The 21,417-nt window shown below is 44.2% G+C and overlaps 1 protein-coding gene and 1 pseudogene across 1 annotated transcript; both read left to right on the forward strand.

The window, feature by feature from the left end:
- Nucleotides 1–13,336: 13,336 nt before the first annotated feature.
- LOC136545101 (protein FAR1-RELATED SEQUENCE 5-like) lies at nt 13,337–15,442 on the forward strand. Its single transcript, XM_066537139.1, has one exon. It carries the CDS (start codon nt 13,337–13,339, stop codon nt 15,440–15,442), a length of 2,106 nt encoding a protein of 701 aa, XP_066393236.1.
- A 603-nt stretch (nt 15,443–16,045) lies between these two features.
- Nucleotides 16,046–19,267, forward strand: LOC136543264 (E3 ubiquitin-protein ligase RSL1-like; annotated as a pseudogene).
- The last annotated feature ends 2,150 nt before the right edge of the window (nt 19,268–21,417 follow it).

Raw genomic sequence — 21,417 nt, forward strand, 5'->3', positions numbered from 1 at the left:
TTGTCTATTTTTTCTGAATTGACTTTTTGTCGCTGAATTGACTTTTTGTTGCTTAGAACGCTGAGATAGCTGAAGCTGTCATTGGAGCTCTCAAAGGGGAGCTTGCAGCTTCTGCAGTCAACGCACCAATGGTTCCTGGTGAGGTATGAATCTTTCGTTATCTGCTTACCCCAACTCATTCCTCATGACATTTAATATGCTACATCTATTCGGTTCATGCAGGTGTTGTCAGAGCTTGCACCTTTTATTATGCTTGCAGGTGGATGTGAGCTTGGAAGGAAGCCTGATCCTTTGCAGGCAGGTTGATCAACCAGGTATGATTGGGTCAGTGGGAAGTGTCTTGGGTGAAGAGAACGTCAATGTCAGTTTCATGAGTGTTGGAAGAATTGCTCCTCGCAAGCATGCTGTCATGGCGATTGGTGTTGATGAGGAACCAAGCAAGGGCACACTGACAAAGATCGGGGAGATTCCAGCAATTGAAGAGTTTGTCTTCCTCAAGGTCTAGGCGCAAAGCGCAAATGTATGTTTGAAGTTGCAAGCATGGTATGCAATTTTGATGTAGCTAGCAATTTAGAGGACGGATGGTTCTCCTTGAAATAAGCTTTTAGGAGTATTTTTGTAGTGGTGCTCTTGAATTTGGTGCAGTATTGATGCCTCCTTTTGAACGGGGTGGTTATTAATAACTCATTGGCTGTTTTATTACTTGGCTCATTGGGACAATACTCTGTTTGCTTGGTTGCATGCAGTCTTTATAAGACAGGGAGTTTGAAAGCGAGGATTGTAATTTGTACCTGGCGTGTTTTTCAGTTATAATGTTTCGCAGGTCACAAAATTTCTTTATACACGTACTAAAATATTTATCCGGCATATGTTTGGGTTTGAATTCAAACATGCTGCCCCTTTCAATGCTGGACCTGCAATGCTGCCCGGCCCTTTGCTCCTGCACCTGCGGATGTGGAACTTATCTGAATCATCTTAATTCTGCACGTGGCTCTTAGTATCGAGTGAGTTGACCATATCATCACTAATCTTCAACCTTAGCTGAAAATTGGTTGAAGCCATAGATTCAGTACCGAATTCAAATCGGAAACAGTAGTACACGCACACGACACATGCATAGGCATAAGCAGTCTGCTCTGCTGCACTCTAGTTTAGATGATCGAGGTCGTGTTTGAAAGGCAGTGGTAATGGTACTCTACAGGGCCTGCTGCACTCTTGTTTAGATGATCGAGGTCGTGTGATCAGCTGCACTTATTCGACAGGCGGCAGCTGCATGCATACAGTGGTAATCAACAGAACCTTTTAGTTTGGATTTCTGCATCAACAGCTGCAGGCACAGCTAGATAAGTGCAGCCGATTACAGCAATGGATTTCACCGAAAGCAGCACGATTGTCATGAAGGCTCAATAGAATTCCGGCACCCGGGACGAGGCCGAATTTTTTCCATGGCCATTCTCTTGGGATACAGAACTGAAAACTTTATGACAAGGAACACTGGAAAAAGGAAACAAGCCTGTCCTGTTACACGGAAAGACTTAAGTACTTCACACACGACTGACCCATACAAATGCACAGAAACACAAAAGCAGCCGCATGACCACCATACAAACGACTCATCAAGAAGACTTCAATAAATTGAAGAGACCACCATACAAACGACTCAAAAAGTTCTCTGAACTACTGAAACCACAAGAAAATTTATTTAAATTAAACTAGGCACTTCTAAGGCTTCTAAGTCTTGGCAAAGTTGGCATCGACCTCCTTTTTGAGGTCCACAATCTGACTAGACATGGCGACCTGCTTCTTTTGGAGGTCGTCGATCTGCCTAGCCATGGCTTCAGCATTCTCTTGGAGCTTCTTGATCTGTAGTTCCTGAATGTACCAGCTCGGCGATAACTGTGGCGATAACTGTGGAAGATAAAGTTCATTAATTAAATGTTTTTGACTTGTAGGGGATCTAATAATCCCCCTCAACTCCCAATCCACATGGATTTGAAGTAAAACGAACAGGCCCTAAGGAACAAACGTGCAATAAGATACCTTGTAGCTTGACTCACCGTCGGTGCCCGTATCCGAGGACAGACATCCGTTCACGCAGGTGCGCCACTCTGGGTTCAAGCAGTTGCAGCACATGTTGACGCTCCCCGGGGACAGACACGGAGCCTGTCCGTTCCTGCAGTTGCGGCATGACTTGACGCCCCTGACGATCTTAGAGTGATTGGATACCTTCTTCGCGGACGAGGACGGCTTCACGGTGGCTTTTCCTGGCTTTCTCATCTCGATGGCGGTGGCGGTGAAGGACGACGAGGAGAGATAATGCGTAGGGGAGGAGGTTGCTATGATCAGGAAACAACGATGGATCCTATATTTATGGAGGCGCCACGATCTCCATATGGGGAGTTTCCAAATGACGAGCACGCCACCGCCAAGCTGAGCGGCCCCTGTAACCCACGAGAGGAGACTGGAGGCCCAAGCCGAGCGGCCCATGGGCGACGTGCATGTGGTCGTGGCCGAGCCCGAGTGGCGCCTGGCGAGCGTGCGCTCGAGCTAGTGCTTGTGCGCGTTCTAGTGTCCGCCTACGAGCTATAGAGCTACCGCCGGCATTAGTGGCACGCGAACAGCTGTGGCAGCTCGGACTCGACAGCCACCACCAGTGACGGCGCCACATCCGGTGGCACACGACGTCCACATGAAGCGGCTGCGTGGCGCGCACGGCGTTTTGGCGGTGTGCTGACCATCCCGGCCTAGAGGACGCCACGGTGGTGACCACCGTGACCGTTCAGCCCGCAGAACTTGTCCACCGGCGCTGCACCACGCGCTTGAATACCCGCGCCGTGAAACCAACATGCCGCACCACCCAGAACGCGTACATCTCGGCTCTATGTAACAAAGAAAGCAAACATTTGGACGGATGGCATGATTTTTCCCAGATATCAGCTGCAAATGAGAAGGATAAGCTCACTCCTCTCAGTCAAACATTAGGCTAGATAGAAGGAACCCTGCAATTTCTTGCTTGAACCCTGAGAGATGGGGAGGAAAGAGTAACTGCGTTTACGTTGGCAGGCTATTCGATGATGCTAATCCTGAAGAGACTTGGACTGCGCTGAAGGTTGGTCAGTCAGTGCCCCACCACCGTGTATTTGACATCATGATGTATGGCAATTGCTCTTGTCCTAAATTTTAGTTAGCAAGGTCGTTGTGACTCGAACAGTTTCCTAAGTTGGACCAGCGTTATGTGTTGGAAATACTTTTGATGTTGAATTGGGCAAGCCTGCTTGTAATCTGGTGAAGAACTGAACATCAGGATTGCATTTTGCATTCGCCATTTGAACCCTGGTACCTGTGCACTTGTAAATCGAGCTGATGGTTTTTCAGGTCTTGTTACCATTTGCTGTTGCTATTATGGTTATTGTTACTGGAGCAGGAGAAATTAGAGAAATGAATTACAAAAGTTTTGTACCCAGTTGTTACTGACGGTGGCTTTGTCATCTCTTCGCTTCCATGCATTTTCCCATTGTTTCAGTTTTCTTCTTTAAGTAGGTTTCAGATTTAAAATAAATGGGGGCAAAAAAATTGTTGCCACGGGACAAAGTGCCAGCCAGCAGCTAGGTCGGGCTCAACCACGGAGGGAGGCTAACCAGGCCGCGGCAGCCCAATTGGCCCAAGTGGCAAGAGTGAGAGTATGCATTGTACTTCAGTAGTTCGATGTCTGCAACTTCGCCTGTTCTTTTATGCTGCGTTCTTGGTTGGTCTTTCAGCGAGGTGGGACTAAACCATCCGGCGCCTGCCTATCAACGAAGGCTCTAGCCATTTATTTCATGATGGGCCGAGCATGCAGTCCGTGGACATACAAAACAGAATGGAAGCCCAACACCGGACCGGCCCGGGGAATGAGATAGAAGCAAAGGTTGTGTGGGGTCCGCGTACCAGTGTGTGTAGAAACTTGTGGACAGGAGAAGAGCTCTTCCCCACCACACCACCCGTTCGGTCACCAGTCTTCCTCCTCTGTCCTCTCCCGCCTCACGTCTCACACCAGTAGAAACGCCAGGCACCAGCAGTAGCGGACCCGGACCACCACCACGCCGCCAACCCTAGGGTTTACGAGGAAGGAGGAGGAGGGAGCAGCGCAGCGGCAAGCCGATGGTGTCGATGAGCATGACGCCTTACCCGTTGGATCCATCGGTCCCGACCGTCGCCGGGGGAGGAAAGGAGGAGGAGGAGGGGCAGCTGGCGCGGGAGGGCGCCGCCACCGCCGCGCCCACAGCCGTGCCTGTGGCCATGCCGTCGGTTGGGAACAAGGAGGATGAGGGGCCCCGGAGGGTGCGCAAGCCGTATACCATCACCAAGTCACGCGAGAGGTGGACCGACCTCGAGCACGACAAGTTCCTCGAGGCTGCAGCTGTGAGTCGTCCCGTCCCGCTCTCTCTCCCATCCTATTCCTGACCTAAGGGCCTGTTTGGCCTAGTACACCCTAGAGTCTCATCTCTTGGGGGCAATCACTCTTTATCCCACTGTGGAACATGACTGGCAGACATCCTAAATTGTTCGTTATCGTCCCATAGTTAGATTCTGCCTAGTTGCCTCTATATTTGACCCTACTAAGTTGTTCTGAATGGCAATGTCTTACCCTAAGGATAGCCGTTAGGATTTTAGTCACATGTATCTAATCCATTATTATGGATCCTGGTCGCATACATGGCTTGTCACCTAAACAGATGCTTTAGCAGTTTATGGACATTTCATACTTGTAGAATGCCTCGTGCCACACATCTGGAGTAGCTTTCTTACATATTAATCCTTCTTACATATTAATCCTTTCTTACATCTGGAGCAGCTTTCTTACATATTAATCCTTCTTACATATTAATCCTTTCACCTAAACAGATGCTTTCTTACATATTAATCATTTCTTACATCTGGAGCAGCTTTCATACTAAGGTTTTAGGATAGTTACGGTTTTTAGTCTTACTGTTTTAGGTGAGGATATTTACATTTTTTTAAAGGAGATGCATACTGAGTAACTATTGGTTGCTCTGTATACCAGTGACCAAGTGAAGCACCTGCAAGAAAATACCTTTCATCGTATGGCCTTCAACTTAATTTTAGTTACAGTAGATAGGATAGGAATAGTTGCATGAAATCTGGTGTCAGTAGCTAGGTACCATCACTGAAAGTGGCCTCTCTTTGTGTATCCACTATGTGGTTCCTGCTATACAATTATTCCCTCCAAGGGCTACCATTGAATCGCCCTGTGCGTCGCACTCGTTTATTCAAAGTTTTGGTGCTCTCCAAAGTGAGAACAGGAGTTTCGACATTCTTTCGCGGTCTTCCTCGTCCTCTTTTCTTACTTTCAGCTGCAGCTGTATTTCCTTCAAAACCTTTCGTTCGCGGTCGTCCCCGTCCTCTTTTCTTATCTTCAGTTCCCGATGTTGTCTTTTCTTTCCCTTCTCCTGATGCTTTATTTGCTTCCCCTCCTTTCCTTCCATTGCTTTCTTTCATGCTAGCCGCAGCGATTGTTGGAGTTCCCATTGATGGCGATAGTGTCTGCACATCGTCTGCATCTTCATTCCGTTCGTTCCCCCCTCGTTCCTCCGGATATTTTGCAAAGTACTCTTCCTTCTAAGTATCATCCACCAAAAAAAATGTTAGATACACCCGACAGTCTGGAACAAGTTGTTGTAACTCAAATATTTTAATATGCAGTAAAAGCACAGACCGTGATAGGTTTTCCATTTGAGGGTAAGTATTCCAGGTTGCGCTCAGAATGGAGCAACCTCGTGCATATTCTTAATCTAAAACTTTTCATTTCCTTCTATACAAGCGAAAGTAGCGCATGTCATGTAATAGTTTTTGTTTCAGTATGTAGCAATTTGGAAGTGACAATAATTCTAAGACTCACCGGTGTGAAATCATGAGCCATTTGTTCTCCGTCCCATGCCAGTATATATTTTATTACATACGCCCCACACGAAATACTGCAACGGAACATAAACATAAGTAATTGGAGTACAACGTTAATACAGCAAAGGAAAAAGAGTACCTATCGGTTTGTTGCGGTATGTTATCATAGGGAACTATATCCCAGTCGCGCAAGTTAATTGGTTTTACAAATATAACCAAGTCTCTCTTGACTGAATACTCGATGCATGTCTGTATGCCTTCCACCTAGTGGACGGCGAGATACATGTTTAGTTTCATCAACTGGTAGTTGTAGTTACATAGAGGATCTGTACTTACCAATGCCTTCTCTAGGTCTCTGTCTCGCATTCCTGGTATAGAGTTAAGTATCTGTACCTCTATCTTTATAAAATTCAAGACTAGGAGAGCCCAGTGGTTGTTGTTTATATGCATTGGCACAAAAACCTGGGAAAAATAATTGAAAACTATTGAGTGTATGGCTATAATCCAAACTGGCAAGATTTCCAAAATTCATAGTACAACACGAGATAGCAAACAAGCAAAAGTGTCAAAACAAAATCAGTATTACGTACCAAATGCCTTCCTTCACATTTTTCGGCAATTATCTTCCTGAATGTCAAGTGTTCGTCAGGACCCAGATTATTTGTTGCCAACTTATGGGCTTGGAACGTTGTTATATATGATGCCGACTCAGTCTCCACATTGCTGATATGAACAAAGGCATTTATGACCCGCAAAAGGTTGAGTTAGTACATAGTAGGTGTGTGCATGTTTGTACTGACGACATGGATGTGAAATGATATTACCTCATCTACTATAAAGCCCCCTGTAACATTTTGGCGCAGCTGATCTGCTGTAAGAACATGGCCATCTATGTGTACAACCGTAGCATGGTCGTAACTTGATACTAAGAAGATGGCAGCGTCTGTGTCAGTTTGTTTCAAATTGTAATCATTGTCGATAATGGGCTGTCTTGGTTTGATATGTGTAGAGGGGTTGCCGATAATATGCTTCCCTAGTTCATTATCGCCTTGCTGTTGCATGATGTTTTCTGTCGTACCATTTGTTGCAGTGGGTGCTTCGTCATTTATTCTTGCCAATGTCTGTTGGAAACGTTTGCGGTGTGATTCCTGCAATTGGTATTTTTTTGTAAAATTCCAAAGTATCTATTGTAGCACCAGACATGAACTAGTGATAACTGAACTTGTGCAGATGTAATACCTGCAGATGTGAAGATGTAGTCATAGAAGATGGCTGAGCATTTGTAGATGTAGGCATAGGTGGCTGAACTTTTGCAGATGTAGGCATAGGTGGCTGAACTTTTGCAGATGTAGGCAAAGGTGGCTGAACTTTTGCACATGTAGGCTTAAGTGGCTGAACATGTGCAGTTGTAGGAGTAGGCTGAATAAGAAGCCGCACTAGCTGTCGGAGTTCCTGTTTTTTGACACATTGTTAGATAATGAAGCATGGATGGGTAGCTAAAATAAGTATTCTCACGCTGGTTACCTTGATTTCCATTTTGATTTGTGCATTTTCAGTTTCAATCTTACTCACCCTGGAAGCTTCCAGTCTCATTTCTTTTTTAAACCTAGCAAACTCCTCATTTTGTGATAGTATTTTAGTACCAAGTTTGTATTCCATCTCAATAGTTTTTTTTTCCACTTGCAGTCCAAGGTGAGTTTCGGTGTCGTTTTTCCATTCTTCAAGGCTTTTCATCTACATAATTAGGATATAATGAATTAGGCACACAGAGCTTGGGCACATAAGTAGAGGCCATACTTACTTTTTGGTTGCTTAGACCCTCCTCGCGTACTGGTGAATTTATCATGTACCCCTCGTGTGCATATTTTGATTGTCGCGCTTGTGACATTGATTCTTCTGTTGGTTCATTTTTTTGATGGCTGGAGTGACAAACACGGGGCAAAATAAGCTGCAAACAATTAAGAAAGTTAGATTGTACGCATGACAACAGCATCATATTGATGCTATGTTTGGAAACTTACAGTTCCTCCATTTATCCCCTTCTTCATAAAAGCCTTCGTTCGAGCATTAGCATTGGTGTCATTCCACATCACCATCCGTGGTTGGATTGTCTGGTCGTACTTGACCCCGTAAGTGCTGTCCTCAATAATGACACGCTCCCAGTACCAACACTGTGAACAAAATGAAGAAAACACGTAAGATAAAAAATAAACACTGTTTATAGGTGTTGGTTGTACCATATAGAACTCACCTGTAGCAGAGCCAAATTGCCCTTTAGGGTGGCTTCTTTTTGTGTGTTGTAAGTATGGCATGAGTTTAATAAATGGGTCAGAGTGAATTGTCCCCAATTAAATTTCCGAATGAGTGATACATGTTCAACAGCTTGTATATAACTATAACTGACATGGGGCTGTGTATTTGGTGCTAGAATGACACCAATTGTGAACAAGACAAATGCTCTTTTGAAGTCATCATCCGGAGTTTTTGAGTCACGAATCATGCTTTCCAGATTCCTTAACTCGAGCTTGTGGTTTGCATCGGCATACCTCTTAAACAATTCATTTTCCACAGTTTTCTCTTCACTGGTCTTTGTTTGCTCTACATATTCGTCTACATCTGCGCCTTCAATTCCCAGTCCCATTATGTCTCTCACATCCTCTGGATAAATAGTAATATCTTGATCACATATTTTGAAACATTGGTTGTTGACTTGGTATGTTTGTGCAACGTCCTTTATCATTATTTTCCAGATACTCATCTTTGGCATACGAAGCAGCCCCCCAAATCCCATATCCTTAACAGCAGCCTTGTGTTCTTCCGATAAACCACGTACGACTTTTTCAAATCTTGTAGGTGAGTGTGTTAAATGAAAAGACGCAGTCTGCAGCAACCAGTTGCTCTTTGATAAGTTGCTAAAAATGTAGAGGCAACTTACACAAAAACTGGAACTGGATATGGAGATTACCTGATCGTTGTTGTCACCTTCGCTCTTTTGTAGTACTACCCGTGGTACCATTGGCATCTGCATCAAATTATGTGAATAAGAAATGTTAAAGTTGGTGAGAGAAGTAGTTTTTACTTTGCTGATTAACAATGAATGCTGCAATTGTAATCTGGTGATAGATTGTCACTGATCCTGTGTTTTTATTTTCAGGGATAGCAGCAATGCAACAGCAGCCGAGCAGTAGCATTAGCAGCCAAGGAACAGCAGCCGAGCAGTAGCAGTTTCACTATTATCAGCAGTTGATTTGGTGGTAATTTACTAGTAACAAAGCAATACACACCGTGGTGAGTGTGCCATCTACCTCTTGCAATTTAGTGTCCATGTACTGTGGCTTTGACAAAGATTAGGAGTCTGGTGGTTCATTGTACTGTACAGGATGCATTGTTTAATCTGATTACCAAATTTCATTTGAGTTTATAAACTCCAATGACAGATCAATAAAAATAAGTTTCAGTAAGGTGTGCTAGCTTTGTAAATTGGGTAGGATAGCATCAAGTTTTTCTTGCAAGAGTTGTCACCCAATAGAGATCTTATATATTCTTCCTAATAAGCAAACAAAATACCAATAGATATCGAAATTGCATGTGATTGCATCTTCTGATTTGTAGGACACAAGCGCTTCTGCTGTAAGAGCAAATGCAATTGGTGATTTTAAACTCCAGGGAGATGGTGATGGTCACAACTCAGGGGAAATGGGGGTTTCTGGTCTTGACGAAGAGCCAACTTGACCTGGTTTGGTGTCGAAAGGATCAATCAATGAAGGTAGACGCCTTTCTGATGATGCAATTAAAGGGATGGTAGCATCATCAGGAAAGAAGCATCTATTGCGTACAGAGGTATGTTTTGTGGCTTCTTGAGTTCAAAAGGGAAATGCAAGATTTGGAAGCAGATCACTAAGCATTTTATTACTCAATTTGTTCAGGTTGAATCTATTCTCAAGGATTAGTGGAAAAATGAAGCTAGGTTCTGCATGTTAATTTCTGACTTCCAGAAGAATACGTTAAGTGAACCAGAAAAGAGAAGGGGCTATGAAATGTTTCTGTTGAATAGTCTCCTCGTGGGACCAAATAGATTCCACCCATCACCTAGCTCTAGTCTTGGAGTAAGTATCTCAGTCATCTAGCCGACTGAATTTTGTTCTAGAGTTGACTTAATATTTCGAGTTTGTTGTATATGGTACATGTATGCTGTATCAACAGATAATAAATGTCTATTTACACTGGAATGATTTCATATGTAGCACAATAGTGATTGGTTGGAAAAAAACAGGGCAAACTTACTTGTAATCTTTGCCTCATTTTGAACCCAGTTGGCGATTGCAGTCGGAGTACGAGGCTGTCCTCCATCTGCCGCTGTATCCATAGTGCCAATTCCAGACGATGGATTACTCGGCTGGCCTCTATCTTCTGCCGTACCCATTGCCGGCGAGATGAAACAATAAAAAAGAGATGAGAAAGTAGAGAGAGGATGCGGTTTGTGAAGGATGTTGTAGGGTTGATACGATCAGGAATGAGCAACTGCGAACCTACAGGAAAGAGCAACTGTGATCCTACAATTACGGAGGCCACGTTCTCCAGTGGAGAGTTTCCAAACAAGAGCACCCTACCGCTAAGCCGCGTGGCCCATGTAAGGGGAGTCAGGAGGCCCAAGCCGAGCGGCCCATGGGCGGCGTGCATGTGGTGGTGGCCGAGCCCGCCGCCGCGTGAACGTGGTGCCTGGCGAGTCCTCATCGATCACCGGCATTTCTGAACTGAGCACGCCGCCGCGTCAACGTGTCATTTTTTTTTTCTTTAGCACTAACAAGGAGTAGTAGTTTGTTGCCACCGCTGGTCGTTGTTAGAGCTACATCCCCGATGCTTGGTCTAGAGGACAACGTTTCACTGCTTCCGTCACCTTTTCATGGGTCTCGAGCAATAGGAACTTGGGTGAAGCAGATCTTGAATGCATCAATGGCAAGGGAGAATAGCTCAATGGCATCGGATGGCTGGTAGACGGCGCGAGCGATTCACAATGATTCTCCGCATTCTGCGTTGCTCGCAGCTTGACATGATATGAAGTGAACCGGTCATTCTCATCTCTTGCCAGAGTGATGAAGCACTAGGCATAACATGATAGGAACTAACCCGCCACTCTCATGTGCCATCCGAGGGGACCTATAGGCTAGCACGATAAGAAAACACAAGCGATCACTCTCATCCTTTGTCTGAGTGGACTCCTAATCTTGCACGATAGCAACTCAACCTACACTCTCCGGGGCTAGTCCGAGTGGACTCATAGGCCCAACCTGAAAGGAAGCGAACCGATCACTCTTACATGTACTCCAAGTGTACTAATAGACCTAACATGATAGGAAGTGAACCGGTCATTCTCATCTCTTGCTAGAGTGATGAAGCACTAGGAATAACATGATAGGAACTAACCCGCCACTGTCATGTGTCGTCCGAGTGGACCAATAGGCCAACATGATAGTAATTTGAACCAATGACTGTAGCCACGTGTTTTTAAAAGTGTGATCGCGAGTTTTTCTTTATTTTAAGTTCTAGCTTTTTACTATCAATTAGTAGTTTAACTCAAAAAATTAGCTACATAAAAATTGGATGTGAATGGTGACAGCCTCCCTAGCGGCAGATATAAAAAATATTAAAATAAATGGTGGCAAAAAAATTTTGTTGCCACAGGCCAGCATCAGCTAGGTAGGGCTCGACCACGGGGGGAGCCCAACCAGGCCGCGGCAGCCCGTTTCACCCAAATGAGTAGTGAGAGTAGGCATTGTATAGTTTAGGAGTTCGATCCCTGGTTCTTCTCCAGTTCTTTTATGCTGCGCTCTTAGCTGCTCAGCGAGCGAGGTGGGACTAAACCGGTTGCAGATGGCCGACGGCCGTATTGACGTGGCTTAGTTGGGCCACGACCACATGATGGGCAGGCCCAGCCGCCGCCCGCTCCCCCTCCTTGATTCATCGCGTGCGCGCGCAGGCCGATAGGCCCAGCAACCGCGGCCGGGCGCACGCGTCAGCGACCCGGTCCCTTCCCCACTGCGCCGCATCGACCAGGAATCCACCGCCGCCCGATTCCCACGCACGCGCCCCCCAAGGTTCCCCGCGCTCGTGCATATGAAGATTAGGCCCAGAGCACCGCGCCGCCCCCTTTGAACCCTACAGGAGCCGCCCCGAGCCCTATCCCTAGCCCGCGCACCGCCATAGCCGCCGCCCGGATCTCTACCCGCCGCCGCCGTTGATCTCCACCTTCACCGCGTCACCGGCGTCTAGAAGCCTCAACGACCTTCGCAGCGAGGTGAGCAATCCGTCGGTGCCATTCGTGTCTCTCTTATGTACGAATTGTTGGTTTGGTTGATGGAAATCGACAAGGTTTTCAGTTGCAAATGCATTTGTTCTTAGCCTAGTATGTCTCTAATTTGAAACATGTGAGTTGACATGTTCTTCACTTTTGCTTTCAATTTAAGTATTCAGAATTCCATACACTGCAGAGGCAGGAGCAAACCTAAACTCATTTCAGATAAACACATACCATACTTCAGAGAAAAGAACATTGTATAATAACATCTAAATTTTGTCAAAAAAAAGTAATAGGCTATGTTGCTGTACCATACAAATAAAGTACCACCCTGCTCTGCTATGTTGCTTCTTCAGTTCGGCTCCAAAGCAATAATGATGCTATACATATCATACTCATAGATGTATTGATTCTTCAGTTGAGCTGCAACTGTTGGCTACTTGAGGTGTGGGTGCGGACCAATTTTTTATAGCAGCAGATGCATTAGCAAATACCTACATGTTGAGTGTTACTATGAGATTTCCTTTACCATGAATACTTGTGGTCATATCAAAGGGATTTTTGTTCCCTTTAATTCCAAATTTATCTTGTATTGGTAGATGGCCACACTTATTGCAACAAAGTCTGATACTCTGGTCCTTGGAGAACGATTAAAAATGTCCGCATATCCTTTACAGCGGCTAAACCCTTTTTTAGCCTAGTGGATAATGTACGAACAGTAGGGCTATTATTCCGGGTGGTTCCTTGAGCCAGCCCTCAAACCAGCATCCCGGGTTCAATCCCTGGCCTTGGCACTGGAAGGCTCCTCCGTTCGCTTTCATTGTGGAAAAAAAAGATATCTATGAACATGAACGCTGTTGATGCCATAATAATATAGTAATATGTGGGAATGGGAAAGGAAAACAAGTGTTGTCATACTGTATTCCTGAATATTTGTTGACATTGCCGTACGGATGTTTGCTGCTGCTAGTTATAATTATTTTTCCTGTACTTTGTTTCCTATGTTCAGGCACTTCACCATCAGCGCTACTAGGTAGAGCAACCGAGTGACTTGTATGTGAAAATGTAGCATGAAATCGTGCCTTTATAGAACTATTCCTTCAGACTTTTCTCAAATGTCGCTGATTGATGCAGGAGGAAATGCCGGATCTTGATTCTTTGCTGGAGTACAATGAAATTGTTAGGAAGAAATTTGGTAGTGAAACAGAAGGATATCTGTTTTATAACAAATACGCTAAGGGGAAAGGATTTAGTGTTAGGAAAAGTTATTGTGAGTGGGGCAACGGCCACAATGAGAGGACCCTTCGGAAGTTTGTTTGCAGTTGTGAAGGTTTCCGCGAAGAGAAGGAGCTGAAGAGGGAGATTAAGAAGCGGAAGCCACGGAATATAACTCGTGTTGGTTGCCCGGCTAAATTTGTGATTGCTTGGGATCAGAACACAGGGCAGTGGTATGTGAAGGATTTCATCTATGAACACAACCATCCAATGGCGGAACGAGACCTTGCTTGTCTTCTGCGTTCACATAGAAGAATCAGTGATGAGCAAAAAGCTGATATTGTGGCGATGCAGATTTCTGGGATCCGCAAACACCAGATAATGAATATTATGGAAATGCAGTATGGTGGGTATGATAAGGTTGGATTTGCAACAAGGGACTTGTATAATTTTTGTCATCGTAATAAGGTGGAGACAGTTGCTGCTGGTGATGCTCAAACAGTCATCAGTTACCTGACAGAGTGCAGACGTAGGGATCCTGATTTCTTCTTTGACTACAAGACTGATGGGAAAGGGCACCTGAAAGGACTGCTCTGGTGTGATAATCAATGTCGCCTTGATTATGCAGCATTTGGTGATGTCATCGTATTTGATAGCACGTACAAAACGAATCGGTACAACCTGCCCCTTGTTCCTTTTGTTGGGGTGAATCACCATGGCGGCACTGTTCTTTTTGCATGTGGAATTCTTTCCCAAGAGACAATTGAGTCATATGTGTGGATTCTTAGGACATTTTCTGATGCCATGGTTCAGAAGCATCCTGTTTCCGTGATCACTGATGGAGACCTTGCTATGCAGAGAGCAATCGGGCTGGTGTGGCCGAATTCATCGCATAGGCTATGCATATGGCATATTGAGCAGAACATTGTGCGTAATCTTCATGATGATGGTGTGAAGGATGATTTCAGGTATTTCCTTTATGATTGTTGCTCCATAGAAGAGATTGAGAGGAAATGGCTAGAATTCTTGGATAAGCATAACGTTATAGATAAGGAGTCCTGGCTGTATAAGATGTATGAGAGGAGGAAAATCTGGTGTGCTACGTACCATGCTGATAAGTGCTATTTAGGACTGAGGAGCAACCAGCGGAGCGAGAGCCTAAACTCTAGGCTTCAGGTAAATCTAGATCATAAAATGACATTGTTCGAGCTGGTTGAGCACTTTGACCACTGCCTTTCGCGGCTGCGTAGTAATGAAGCGAATCTGGACTTTGAAGCATCAAATTCTTTGCCATGCTTAGAACCAGATGCTTCAATTATTGAGAAAGAGGCTGCGAAATCGTTCACACCAAGAATTTTTGCCAAGGTGCAGTTCAGCATAAAAGCAGCCAAAAAGTGTTTTGCGAGAGAGATTCTAGATGACTATGATGCGATTAAGTATATTGTTGGCAGGGAGGATAAAGGAGACAGAGAATACCATGTGGAATGTGAGATATGTGTTGATGGAGGCAATCTGAAGGGAATTTCTTGTTCTTGTCTTAAGTTGCAGTCCCTTGGAACCCCCTGCTCACACATCTTCTTTGTATTGGGATATCGCAAAGAACGTGAGCTTCCAGGCTGTTGTGTTTGGAAAAGGTGGACAAGGGGGGCCAAGAGTGCATTTCCTCCTATAAGTAAGAGCACCATGTATGACTATTCCGATAGCCTACAGAGATACCATGAGCTACGCAATATCAGCCACACTGCATCCTTTTTAGCATCTCGTTCACCTGAAGCATATGAGTGGCTGAAACGTGTTCTGCATGAGGAAGCTGCTATGATCCTGCCAAACGAAGGAGAGAACGGAGACAAGAGGTATGCTCCGGTGCTGCCGCAATGCATGGATGTTGATTCTGCAGAGTCTAGAAATGTCTTGGATCCCCTGCATGTTCCTGGCAGAGGGGCCCCGAAGAAAAAGTTGAAGTCAGTTTCAAATAAGAAGAGATCTAAGGTGAAATGTACCCTGTGTAAGGGTGAGGGTCACAATCGGTGAACATGCTCCATGAGAGAAGAGGTAGTTAAGAGTAATGTTCATCAAAGCTAACAACTGCCTGTCTGTGAGGATTGTGTAGTTATGGCTAATGTTACTCTTCATTTGTAGGAAACAAAGCTCCCTGAAGATGTGCTGGATATATGATTTGCCAAGGATCCGCTTGCTGTTGCACAATAGGTACGATTTGTCTATAAATGTATTCGTCAGAAATTGCAAATACATCATGGAATCATGCTGCTTGGTTTGTTCATATCGTCGGCTTTGTGTTCGTGTTGATGTGTTGCTGATCCGGGCCAATCTGACCCTAAAATTATTATCTGTCTAAACTACTTACTGTAATTAGTGCATTATCATTTTGTAGTGTGATTTTGCTTAGTAGGTAAATAAGCAATCTGTACACAATCAGTAGATGTGACCATTCCCTATACTTTGTTTTTCCCAAATGCTAGGAGGCACTGAAGGGCAATCGATTCAGTGAACCAGAAAGACCAAGCTGAAAAGCCTACTCGCTGCCTGCTTCGGTGGTCCTCACTCGGTGATGGGGATTGCTGGAATTGGGGTTGGAAGGACGTTCTGATAGAATTGTTCGAGGGGGGTTGTAGTGTCCATTGGTTGAGGATGGAGGAGAGGGTATTGTCTGAGGCAGGCGCGAGGGGTGAGGACGACTTCAGAAGCTGCTGCGGGGACAAGGAAGAGTGGGAGGACACCGAGGAGTCGTTCACGGCCGGCGTCGCAAAGGGGGAGCTCGACGAGGCCTCGGTGCGCCTCTTCTTCAAGGGCGTGTCGAGCCCCGAGGCGGAGGGGAAGAAGCTGTCTGGGATCGGGGTCGTGATGGAGAGGTCCCCTGGTGTGCCTATTCTCAAGGTGCAGAAGAAACTGGATTTCTATGTCGAGGAGCTGGTGGCTGAGCACCTGGCGCTCATGGATGGGCTGCTAGTCGCCCTATAGAATGGGATCAGGAAGATCTTTGCCTTCACCAATTCAGAGAAGCTCTACTTTCAGGTAAGAAATTGGTGAAGCTAATGCATCTGGTTTCAGTCAGCACAATGTTTGTAGCAACGCTTTTTTTTATACATATTAAAATTTATATCGCCTTGTTGTTCTTCAAGCATATCAACAAAATCATGCACTTCATATCTGCAGATTTCGTAGGCTCAATTGTAACTCTAAATGACTGAAAATATGCCCTTTAGAAAATCTTGATTCCATATTGTAGTGGAGAGTGGCTGTGAACCAAGGCCTCAATGCCTCATTCAGCTTTCAACTGTGCATACCATTTTTATAATCTCTTTTTTTTTTGGCAGCGAATAGAAACATTACTCTTAAGGTGGTTGAATTCTTGCCTATAGTAGTTGTATTTTGATTTTTTTTCACCTCTGAGTGAATCCATATTGGTCAATTAACCATTCAAGTAGGCATAGCAGATAACTACCCCCAGCTGGCATGTTCAATATCTAATTGGTTATATGTACACATATTGCATGTTGCTGGTTCAACATTGTATGTTGAGTCTTTACACTGGAAAACAAACTGAAATGAAATGAGACAGTCAAATGCTCGAATAGCGGAGAATATGCAGGGACTTGCAGCTGTACACACTCCATATATTGCTGTATATGTTTTCTGCAGTTTTATATGCTATTAAAACTTTTGGTCATAAAGCATAGATTGCTCGCTGACAATCATGCTATTTTGGTTCAACTGCCTCATTTTCTTCCTGTTGTGTATATGTATCAAAATGAAATCTGTTCATCCTTTGATAACTCAACATGTCCTTTTTCTTGTCTTTTTTTCTTTGGTGCTGACAGATAGCAGCTTTTGGTAGCTTTAGGACACAGGATTCTTGAACTGGTGGATAAGTTGGAAGACTTTGATTTGATATTGCTTCCTAGCTTTGAACTTGAGAGGCCCTTGCAGTTGGCCAAAGAAGCTATAGGCATCAGATATCTATCTCCCTATGAGGTTGCTACCTGCCCGATTTGCCGTGAGGAGAAACTAGGTTCTCAGATGATCAAGGCAGGTTGTTCGCACACATATTGCTATAATTGCCTGACTGGGTATGTTGAAGAGAAGCTGCTGACCTCAAAGCTTCCCATAAGGTGCCCACAATTAAGGTGTAAATATCTTATTTCCGCTAGTGAGTGTAAATCATTCCTTCCAGTTAGCAGCTATGATTCCCTGGAGAGAGCATTTGCAGAAGCTGGCACCTCAGAAATGGAAAGATTTTATTGTCCCTTTCCAAATTGTTCAGTGCTGTTAGACCTTAGTCAGCACTTCTCTAGGGCAAGTTCATCAAGCCAGTCAGAACTCAGTTGTATCGAGTGCCCGGAATGCCATAGAGATATATGTATCAACTGTGGAGTGCCATGGCACATCATGATGGGCTGTGATGAGTACCAGAGCTTGCCTGCTGAGGAAAGAGATGCTGGAGACTTATCTTTGCATCAGCTTGCACAAAACAATAGGTGGAGGCGTTGCCAAAGATGCCGACGTATGATTGAACTAACACAGGGCTGCCTCCATATGACTTGCTGGTATGCTCTGTGTGTATATCTACATCCTCTGATGCATGTACTGTCTAAAGAAAACTAGTCAATTTATGCATAGAAGTGAGCTGTCCTGTTGTCTAAATCTAAAGTATCCAATTCCTGAACTGAGGTAATCCAAATGCTAGTGATTAGTGACCCAGCAGAAAAGATGATTATCTTTTAAAAGTACAGTAAACATTCATGATTTGCTTTGACTACTAATCCAATATTGATAGTTGTCCAAAATCAATGGAAATGTGTTAGGTAGTTATATTGTGTCAGTCTGCCATATTCTCACATCTCTGTGAAAGGTATGGTTGCTTGCATGAAAATGTTCATATTCAGTTCAGATTGTGCAGTTGGTCTCCATAATTCTGGTTCCCAAAAACTACACTGCAATTTGTTGCATGATATAAGAAGCAACAAATCTTGTAGCTGATTGAGTATAGGACCATGTTCATGTTTCTCTACACTAATATTCTGTTTGTATTGGGCATATCGGGATTCAGCCACGGTACTTCTTTTTAAGTAGCGAAGCGTGTTTTGTGTTGCCGTCACACAGATGGCCATTGCCATTAAAACGCATGTACTAAAGATTGTTCATTCATAAATACATGTGCTACTCTTTATCTTGGTGCTAAACGTCACTTGTGCAGGTGTGGGCACGAGTTCTGCTACTCGTGCGGTGCTGACTACGCTAGTGGTGTACAAACATGCCAATGCGTGTTCTGGGACGATGAAGCCATGGAGGCCTCCTCCGCTGAGCGATCCACCCAAGCAGCATCTGAGATCTGGGCATGGGACACATTTGACTGCATGCCGACCGCCGTGGAAGGGTACTCGGAGCAGGAAAGGGCACAGCTGGCGCTCATCCAGAGGTTCCTCGCCGGGGGTTTTAGCCTGGGAGACAACCACAACCCCAACCCCTGCCAGTCGCCGCCGCGCTGCACCGACTCGTACATCGTCGACACCATGAAGGACCTCCACCAGCTCCCGTGGCTCGAGCGGTTCGTGTCGGTGATCAGCGACACCTACAACGATGACTACATCCAATGAGTGAAGAGAGACAGTTATAGATAGCAGTAAAGAAACGGCACATACTGAGTTCTCCGTTCAGAATAATAATATGTTTCCATGCCTGATATGCTTTCGTCATAAATACACTGGTGTTGTTTCCCCATTGTATGGTAACCTTTGGTGTTAGTGCATCAGCAAAAGAGTTCTCCATTTACAGTCTCGGTTATATGACTGTCTATTTCTTTCAAGTGAGTAATATATATCTTTGAGCTTTCTGAAATCACTCGTTTTGAATCAATCTGCAGCATGAGCAACTGCCTATATGATACCTGTTGTTCATTCACATAAGTGGCATCATTATGTTCTGTTGACGAAGGTTTTATGTTCGTGAATAACATACAATATTTTGGTTTGCTGGGCGCCACAGTTTTCAACGTCAGATAGCTCCGAGCAACTGGTCTATTCGCAAAGATGCATGCAATCTTCAGAAATAAGAAGACAAAATAAAGAAAAGGCTGTGGTGCCTCCATTATCCATACAAACTTTCTAGGATCCAACCAGTTATTGATCAAAATTGATCTCCTGTCCACTCAAACTTAAAGGTGATTTTTCACTACAGTTAGCTTGCATGGCGTGTCAATAGTACAGTACTGCAGTCAAATTGTACTTGAAGCAAAAGAACTACATGGATTAATTAGAATAAGCTGAACTGTTTAGGCTGATTAATCTAGACAGTTTTGCACATTGTATTGACTCCATGCCCTTGATGTGGAGGAGTGACCACAGCAAGCTTGTTCTAGGATAAGAAGGCACTCTCATGAATTGTCTAATGGACATTGCAGCACCTGTTTCTACCATTGTAGTTAGTAGAGCCCAGGCCATCTAATGGGCATTCCCTGAGCGCGCTACCTTTATCAACATTCTAATTAGAAGTAAAATAGACAAAGGACAAGCCACTACAATTTAGTTTTCAGAAAAAAAAATATCAGCTTGCACAATCACAGTAACATGCATTCAGTTTTCAGAAAAGTAGCAGCTTGCAACACTAATAGACCAAGTGTCCAAATAAAAGACCAAGACCAAGTGCATTCAGTTTTCAGAAAAATAAAACAAGTGACCAAGTAAAAGACCAAACTCCAACTATCCAATAGCTAAGAAGCATGTTTGTTCATCGCATGAGACATGTCGTCTTGTTCAGCTTCCTCATCAGCGCGTCGTTTCTTCATCACACGAGACGTGTCGTCTTGTTCAGCTTCCTCATCAGCGCTGCCCGATAGATGGTCCTCCTCATAAGGATGCCATGGATGGCCTTCGTCATCAGGCTGCCATGGACGGCCGTCCTCATCATAAAATCCAACTCCGTTCACTATGTACAGATGCCTTTCTCCTTGACGTAGTTCAGGGCCCACTCTATCGCATCTGTCTCGCCCGCCTCATCTGACTTGACGAATCTGAGATCTGAAAGCGGCTGCCTCAGCCCACTCATGTTCTCCACAACACCTAGGACAGGGACACCAACCTTCTTGCAGAGAGTTGGACTGAGAATGTGCTCTTTCCAACACCTCCCTTTCCAGACAAAACTAATAATTTGTGCTTCACAGTAGCCAACCTCTCAACAATAGCAACCACATCTGCAAAATACAACCAGCCAATAATCAGTTCATTTTCACTTAAATGATATACAAGCAGCAAGTAAATAGTGTCCCTGTATATATAATTCATTCATCCACCTACGGCTAATGGTATAATCACATTGAATTGCATGCAAACAATCCTAGCTCAAGATAAATGGCCACCAGCTACAAAAGTTAAGGCAATCACACATTTAACATGCTGCTTTGCAGTGAAATGTATCAAAAATAAACTACAATGACTAAATCACATTTAGAATTGTTGACGATTGCATTTAGGCAAAGCATTTATTTATAGTGATTGCATTTGGGAAAATCATTTATTTATAGCATTGATGGGTCACACTTGAAAACTTGATGGTGTAGTCTTTAGCATCCACTAAGTACATAATCACATTGAGTTTCCAGCTCAATCTGAAATTCTTCAATCCTCAACATTTACAACAAGCCGATGGATTGTGTACAATGTTCGTAAAGCTTCTCATTACTGAAAATGGAGGTAATCCATTGAAGCAGCTTTAGCAAATAGCTCAACATACTGACACTCAAGTAGCACAAATTGTAAAATATCTCATACTCCATAGAAAACCTCTCAAAGATCATGGAGATCCCAAGGTAGCTAAGAAGTTCATATCAGAAGTAACAGAAAATGACTGATGATATTTTTCCAAAGAATATTCTTTTTCCTGTGGTCTGATCTGCCATTCCTTGCAAGGTAAGGAAAAGGCAGGTTTGAAACAATAGAGCTTACAACCTAGCATAAAAAACCCCCACTTGGAACAAGATCCAAATAAGAAAA

Source organism: Miscanthus floridulus, chromosome 3 (genome assembly GCF_019320115.1).
Source record: "Miscanthus floridulus cultivar M001 chromosome 3, ASM1932011v1, whole genome shotgun sequence".
NCBI classification, from domain to species: domain Eukaryota; kingdom Viridiplantae; phylum Streptophyta; class Magnoliopsida; order Poales; family Poaceae; genus Miscanthus; species Miscanthus floridulus.